At 36.0% G+C, this 8,626-nt stretch overlaps 1 protein-coding gene across 1 annotated transcript in view; it reads right to left on the bottom strand.

Moving 5' to 3' along the window:
- Positions 1-236: 236 nt before the first annotated feature.
- Positions 237-8,626, bottom strand: part of prpf4bb (pre-mRNA processing factor 4Bb) — a 54,855-nt gene continuing 46,465 nt past the window's right edge. The window contains exons 10-15 of the mRNA XM_067377118.1: positions 7,530-7,667; positions 3,762-3,915; positions 3,575-3,689; positions 3,308-3,459; positions 1,817-1,903; positions 237-1,689 (exon numbers count right to left, since the gene is read on the bottom strand). Coding sequence (XP_067233219.1) covers positions 1,486-1,689; positions 1,817-1,903; positions 3,308-3,459; positions 3,575-3,689; positions 3,762-3,915; positions 7,530-7,667 — 850 coding nt within the window. The 3' untranslated portion in view covers positions 237-1,485. The remainder of the gene's footprint in view (positions 1,690-1,816; positions 1,904-3,307; positions 3,460-3,574; positions 3,690-3,761; positions 3,916-7,529; positions 7,668-8,626) is intronic.

Raw genomic sequence — 8,626 nt, 5'->3', positions numbered from 1 at the left:
AAGTACGAGGGTAGGAGGCAGAATTTTTGCAGGTTTCCACCTACACACAAAAAAATGACTGCATTGGGCAGTCAAAACAGAAAAGGCCTTAGCATGTCTCTGATGTCACAGCACTCTCAAGAGGCCAAAGATTATGTAGGCTGCAGTTGACTTAAAACAGGTTACATAATAGTTAAAACATCTTAATACATCAGAAAGATGAAACCTTTTATTACTAAAATGATAACACTCAGGATTGTGAAGGAAAATGACACCTTATCTTTCGAGTTTATTATGACCCAAAACAAAAACCCCAACAATTTATTTCCCAAATAGAAAAAAAAAACAAACAAACAAACAAACAACAAAAAAAAAACCCAAACATGTTTTACATAGCAAAAACTGTTAAGTATTTACATTGAGAAATAAATGATCATCGGTTTGTCGGGACCCATCTGTGAGAGGCTTTCTATTATGGTTCAATTCAGTCACAAAAGGGAGGCACTTCCTATCAGAACCTTTACTTTAGGGACTTTGAATACAAACATTAACGGGTGCAATTACTGGTATGCTGAAGTTGTATACAAATATTCAAACCTCAGAAATAACTAGTAATAACAGTTTGCTGATGGACACCATTAGAAATGAATGAGCCAAAAAGTAGATCTTTCGAATTAAAACTAGACCTTTGGACATTTGGAAAAAGTGAAGTGAGGCAAATTGGCCATTTAGCTGACTGTCTAAAAGTGACAACTTATCCACTTACTAAGATTTAATTCAAAAGTTCTTGCAAATTAAATTATTCATAAAATCAATCTCCTAATTAGGACAGGCTTGTAAAGTCAATAAAAAGAGACGAACATTTCTAGTGTGATCTACAGTACCACTTTGAGGTAAATGTACACCAAAACCAATATTTTAAACAACTGTATGTGATGAACTATTGTGTATTGTTTTCAATAGGAAGGAGACTGTATGAAGTTACTAACCAGCAAAAGTTCTGATCACCAGGTAAATGAGCAGTTTGACACCAGTGCACTCTGATTACATAAAAGGAATCAAAACTGAAGCCACTGGTTTAATCAATCAACAAAAGTGACACATTTGGATTATAATCTGCTAATGTCAAAAATAATTGGGCTTTAAAGACCCCTCTGATGTGCTGGCCAAGCCATTTCAATATCTGAACAACTCAACTAACTATTTAACCTTTGTGCTCTGCACAGTTCGGTCACTTCTGAAGTTAAATAAGACAAAGCCCGATATCCACTAAACATGCCTCTCTCTCTCTCGCTCTCAATGAATGACAATGTGTGCATATGTACAATAAAAACAAGATCATTCTGAGAGATTTGAATCAAATGACTGGGCAAAAGAAAAATCACTAGAAAAACATGAATAAAAATAGAAAATTTAAAGTCTTGTGATGATTCCGAACATTCTCATTTGGGAGTCTATTGGCTCAGTCCTGGAACAATGGACGGTCAAAGGTCAGAGGTGAAAGTGTCATATCTTCTCCTGAATGAAAGGGTGCTGCAGGGCCTGGTTGATGCTGATGCGTTTAGCAGGGTCCAGCATCAGAGTCCCATCCAACAGATCCTTCAGCTGCATGACCTTTTTCCTTTGATCCTCAGGTAACCTCTGACCTCCGATCATGTCCGCAAGCAGGTCTTTAGTGGGGTTAATAGTGCTCATCACAGTTACCTTCTCCTGAAAGATTAAAAGAAAGTGCAAGAGAAGGGTATAAAACAGGAAGCAGATGTGTGTGCTGATATCATAGTTGTGTAAATTAAATTAAGAGTAAACTAGAAAATACATGTGAGATCTGAGAACATACCCTTTCAGTCACTTTGTCTACCTCTATGTACAGGAAGTTCAAGTTCTGGTCAAAATGTTGGTCTTTAAACAAGCCTTTCCGGATCATCTACACAAAAATAAAAAATAAAACATCTTGTAAGAAGAGACTTAGGTCACATCCACACGAAGCCAGAGCTTTCTCTATCCATTTTTTTTTTTTTTCCTCGTCTCAAAAAATATCTGTGCACACGGAACCACTGAAACCAACTCAATACGACATAGTATACATGCCAGATCAGTATGTGGTGCTGTAATTCTGGCAGAGATACACTAAAAAAAGAGAATAAGACTTGGAGCATGCGCATAAACCTTGCACGCTGTATATATCATTTAGTAAAGCTTAGAAATAAAGTTTTACTTTAAGTAAAGCTAATAGGCTTAGTAGCTGTGGCACACAAGCATGTAGTCCGCTATTATTGTTGTTGCTGTTAAGTGACGTAGCGGTGTCTGAGTAGGGTCGAGATGTGGGGTGATATCATCGTTTCATAAAATATATGGATTGGCTGTACACATGAAAACGCAAGGTTGTCACTTTCAGATTTATCCACTCTAGAACCCGGTTTCAGACTCCCAATATGCCAGAACACTCTGGACAAAACAGCTATAAGATACAGAATTTTTACGCATACATCTAAACGTCTCTGTGTGGATGGGCTCTTAAATACTATAATAAAGTGAGTAAAAATACATTTTATTTAAAAAGTATACACTGCAATTTTTTTCCTTCAAAATTAACAACTTAATGAGTCAATACATCAATACTTCTTCCAAAACGTGTTTATGTCTTACCTTGATTCACTATGGTAAGCCTGTTATAAGTGTTTATGTTTTAGACCTGACAAGATGGTTTTTGTGGGAAATTGTGTACATGTGTCACTCGCCCGTGCAGGTCTCATCTTATCCGTAAATAGAGAAAAGTTGCTCCGGTTATTTTGATGCTTATATGGCGTGAGAATGGCATATGTTAGTTGTCACAGCGAGTGAGAAAGGATGACATGGAGCACGCTAAATCTTGAACCTCCGGGGAATTTCCCATAAAAAAATAAATAAAATAATGCAGAGTCTGCTGCAAAAAGAGAACCTGACAGAGCTCGTAATAAAATGAGAATCAACATTGGCTTGACTTTTCAGAAATGGCAAGAACTGAGGAAGCCCTATATGTGCTTCTATCGCTTGTTTCTGCTTCGCTGGCACTTTGATCTGGAGATTCTGTACTCTTTCAGATGATGCATAATAGTGCCCCCTAGTGTATAATGTAAAAATGGATTGCCAGAAAATTCTGTCAATGGCAGGGAAATAGTTAATGAATGTAGCTGCAGTAACGTTTTCAGCTAGTCAGCATGAGATGCTTTCCATCTAAACTAAGGCTAGTAGTGAATGTTTTATGACCAGTGTGATAATCTCTCTTTTTTTTAGTAATGAAAAAGAATCAGTGTGGAATCTCAGTAGAAACTGTGTGAATTCACAATACCTTGTTAGGCATCTTGCCCTTCACATCCATGGCCAGTTTCAGCATGTGGTTGTTGGAAGAGCCAGGGAACAGGATCTTACCTGTGTACAGCTCATACAGGGTACAGCCAACTGACCACATATCAATGCCATAATCATATGGTTTACCAATGACTAGGAAGGAAGAGAGAGTTAGTTCCAATTACTAGACCCACACAGAATCGGTACACGTTCTGCAGTAATTGTGCACACTGTAATCACTCAATCACACAATTACAGTGCGACTTACCAATTTCAGGTGCCCTATAGAATCTGCTGACTAAGTAGGGAGTGATTTCATTGTCGGCGACATGAGACGCAGAGCCAAAATCACAGAGTTTAAGAATGGTCTTTGACTCATTAACCTGCAGACAGAAAAGTGAGTGAGTGAGTGAGTGAAATCTATTTGAGTAAGGGACTATATAGATGATACGAACCAATATGTTGTCTGGTTTGATGTCAGCATGAAGGATGTTGCAGCGTTTCAGTAGTTTGAGGGCCAGAAAGAGCTGCTGACTGTAGGACCGCACTGCCTTGATATGTAGCCCTACATCTTTACCATACTTCTTCAGCACTTCCCGCAGATTCATACTGCGAGACACAAAAATGGCGAAAAACAGATGAGAATAACTCTTGCATTATCTTTGAGATTATTAGTGATGCATTATATGTTATTGACCTTATCAACATTAATATTCATATTTGTTACCTGATATTATCAGAATATGTGATTAAGCTGATAAGGCAAACAGATAATACAAGGTGGCTTTTCTCCACAATTCAAATAGAGCACTCTTTTTTCCATTTCAAGGTTTAAAAGTACAAAAGATAAATTTTATTCATTTATAAAATGATTTGATGCCCACATACATGCATCTATGAATTTACACCAAAGCTTAAAAATGAATAATAATAATAATAATAATAATAATAATAATAATAATAATAATAAAAACAGTAATATTGTAAAATATTACCATTTAAAAACTTTTCTAACTTAATATATGTTAAAATGTACAATGTACACGTGACAATCGCATGCGATATTTCGCCCAGCCCTATGGTAAAGCTATATTTTCAGCAGCCATTACTCCAGTCTTCAGTGTCAAATGATCCTTCAGAAATCATTTTCATATGCTGATTTAGAGACTCAAGAAACATTATCAGTGTTGAAAACAATTGTTCGGCTTAATATTTCTGTGGAAACCGGTATACATTTTGTTTCAGGATTCTTTGATGAATACAAAGTTCAAATTTAAAATACAATCAATTAATATACTGCATCCTTACCAATTTTCTAATGGCTTGCAGATATTTCATACCCTTGGAATTATAAGGTTCTATCTGACATTTTTGTCAACATTGAGTTATTCACATATTCTTATTCTGTGACAACTTATTTACATTGTGATGTTTCTTTTAAGTTGTGTACATTTTGGGACTTTAAGTCGAACACTAACTTGGTTCTATAAGGTTCTATCTGTGAGCCAATCAACACTTTAAAAGCACACAGAAGGACCAATCAGGATCAGCTTTCTTTGTCATGTCACCGGACTGCTCCGTGACAGCAGAAGAGAGCACAGAAAACACTAAATCAGTGAAGACTAAAACAATTCCACGCAATGCAATGTTTATTAAGAAACCTCATGATTAACTATTTTATTTATGATCTTGTCAATGACTGCAGCCCAAACTCCAGGGAATTGCAGTCTTTGTGTTTTGCTGTAGCTCTTGCTGAGGAGTTATTTTCAGTCAGACACCACGCTAGCCATCAGCGCTATTAAGAGGATAGGTTCGAGTTTTTTATTCTATTTGCTTTATTCCAGTCACATTATTGTCATACAAGGGAATGTTATGTATATATTAGGTTATGTTTTAACCTTGATCCATCCAGTGTACTTGAGCTGTATGTGGCTATGAAGCTATGGCATATTGGATTAAAGTGTATAAACATCCACAAGATGAAAAGATTGATCTCAAAATCATACAGTAACTGCTGGAAAGGGTTCAAATACACAAAAGATGCTGGAAAACTGAAGAATTTTTGGGACCTGGAGGATTTTTTCTGAAGAATATTGGGCAGTTTAACTGCTCAGGACAAACAAGGGACTCATGAACAATAGGGATGCACCGAAATTAAAATTCTTGGCCAAAACCGATAAAGAGGAAACCGAAAAAGAGGAGGACGAAAACCGAAACACCGAAAGAAATTATGGCAATTATTATTGAATAATGCATGACTGCATGGCTATGACTGTTTACTAACTTTACTAAAATCAAGGCATTGCAATTGCATAAATTAATATTAAAGTTTCAAATAATTAATCAATTACAAATTATGCAAATATTTAGCACATTGCAACAATGCACAGTATAAAATAAAATTCAAACTAAAATGTTTAACTTGACCCCACTCATGTGTACATTAAATAATATCCTGTACATTATTATTTAATGTACACGAGTGGGGTCAAGTTAAACATTTTAGTAAATATTTCTTGCAGGATTTCACTGAACATATCAGACAACAAGGGTGCATGCCCCTCATCTGGTGCAGAGAGACAAGTCTTTTGTTCTGTGCTCTGATCTCCTTCTCCTGCGCTGTGCGCTGCTCCGTCTCAGTCTCCATGCGGGTTCTCCGCATCCATTGTGGCCTGGAACATTTCTCATGCTCGCTGCTTTATTTCCGCATCAAAGTAATGGTCTTTATAACGCGGATCAAATACAGTCGCGATGAAGTGCAGAGGATCCGAATAGATAGTGCTGACTCTAAGAGTGTACTTTTCATTGTTTTCACTCCGTGGTCCGTCTAAACCACTTTGCTTAGGAGACGCTTTAGTGCTGCGATTAAAGGAATAATGTCCGCTACAGATACATCAGAGGAGCTGATCTCACGGTTTCTGTTTGCGTCATCATAACATTTCGGCCATATTGTTTTGGTGATAAAAGTCTTTCGGTGGCCGAATATTCGGTGCATCCCTAATAAACCACACACACACACACAAAAAGTCGTGGATCATCCAGGTAACTACACAGTATTAAGAATCAAGGTTCATAAAGTTTTGAATTGGGTCATATTTATAAATTCAGCTATTTTTTTGTCTTGTGGACTTTATGTAAACATTGTTTATGTAAAATATCTTACTCGGGATAGTACTAAATAAATAACATGCATTTTGTATGATCCCTCTTATTTTGTTAAAATTATTCACATTTTCACAGATTCTGCAAGTGGTTCATAAACGTAAGCAGCACTGTATATAGTCAGTGAAACGTTTTCAAAGTTAATTAAATTTAGTAAACACCTTTGCTGAGGATTGTCTGTTTTCTTGCAGTTTTTCTTAATTGTCTTAAATTTTACAATATTAAGCATGAAAGATCAAATAGTCAATTTAATTGACGGGGTCTTAATTACAACAACATGTTGTAAACATGTAAACAACACATAAACAGCATGTTATTTCAGCCATACTGATGTCTAGAGAGAAAGTCATTTTACCTGCCCCACTTTGTGTGGAATAAAGTCCTGGTCAAATGACCAGGAATAAAGTCCTGGTCAAGCTGCTTTCTGTCTAAACAAAAGGAAACTTAAACTTAAATGGTTCCTGCAAAAATGTGTTAAATTACCCACCATATTCTTACCTAAATTTAACATCTACACTGGACTAAATATTTAGCACTGCCTTTTATACTTAACGAACAAGAAAAGAAAAGAAATTCTAAAATAAGAAATAAATGTCATAGAAAGCATTAAATTTAACTTTCTCATGCATGTCAACACATTGTTACTTTTAATTGGCATTGTCAATTTTATGTTTTAAAACATAAGTAAACTCTTTGTGTTTCTTGAAAATTATTGCTTCAAATTAATGTTTTGCATGATAGAACCTTATAATTCCAAGCGCAAAGGGATTTTTTTTAGAATTAGAAGGTTCTATCTGCATTTGACCCGTTCCAAAAATCCCCATTTACAAATCTGAGAGGATTTTGATATTGTACAGTTAGAATACATTTAGCATCTCTGTCATTTTCATGCATGAAAGAAACTTGTTCCCATATAAATTTTGCTATATGGAATGCAAAAACTTTGAAGCTCAATATCTCAAAACTGCTCAGAATGCAGATAGAACCTTATAATTGCAAGGGGACGATTTGTTGATTTCAACAACACACTCCCACACACACACAGCAGAAATCTGAAGTACCTGAGAGGTTCAAACACCAAACAGAGATGCTGTTTGTGGTAAAAGTGTCTGAAGAGACGCAAACAATGAAATTTATCGTCAGGATCTGCATCATTCAGCTTCTTCAGAAACTCAAGCTCCTTCAGTCCCGTCTTCTGCCTGCAATTAGACAAATGAATTTTAGCATTTAGTAATATTTACACAGACTAATGCAACTCAGAGGTGGCATGAATGTGAATAAAAAATTAAATGCTATATGCTATACTGTGATACATACTATGATAAATATGAAACTAAAACCATGAGTAAGTGGCGGCAAATCACTGTCTTTAATTCAACATTTTAATTAATTCAACAGTTTCATTCACACGGATTATTCATTTAGGAACAAAGCAAGTAAACCGTCTTCATGAATGGGTCACTGAATCAATTTGTTGAAACGTGAATTCATTCAGGAATGAAACTACTGTTTGTTGCTTGGAAACAACAATTGTGCAATGACTTTATTTTCATTGCCGAAATTGAGCAAAAACAGACATTTTAGACAAGATTGTTAATATTAACACAATGTTAACACAATGTTAACTTCTTGTTTATTGAACTGTTGTATAAAATTTATATCACATTTGCAATGGTGCAGATATTTGGGGGGGAAATCTGCACTCTAGCTCATGTGGTTTTGCTAAACTATATATTATATAAATATAAATAAAAGCAACATGGAGGTGAACGCCGGTTCAACACATAGCGATGGTGCGCAAGCGGTGAGCCTTGCGTCTTCCCTTAACTTTGTCAGTTGTAGCCTTTTTGTTTTATGGTTTGGACATTCAAGCAATTAGATGATCGGATGTGTATTATTATATAGAGCTAACGCGCTCGCGCAGCTGCATTGTGGCACGAACACTCATACAAACAGTAGCTGTGCAAAACGTGAAGATCGTGTGCACAGAGAGGAATGGAGATAGTTGTCAGCGCTGTCTTGTGATTTATCACTAAAGTAGCTTAGAAACTCAAATTATAGCATACATTTTTCTACTTTTGAAGAAACCATTTACAACCCACAGATTCACAATGAATAGAGAGATGGTATGACTAATTCACACGCAATCACTCGTACT

The sequence above is a fragment of the Chanodichthys erythropterus genome, chromosome 23 (assembly GCF_024489055.1).
Source record: "Chanodichthys erythropterus isolate Z2021 chromosome 23, ASM2448905v1, whole genome shotgun sequence".
Lineage (NCBI taxonomy): Eukaryota > Metazoa > Chordata > Actinopteri > Cypriniformes > Xenocyprididae > Chanodichthys > Chanodichthys erythropterus.
The sequence above is the reverse complement of the archived record's forward strand: the minus strand, read 5'-3'. Positions and strand labels throughout refer to the sequence as shown.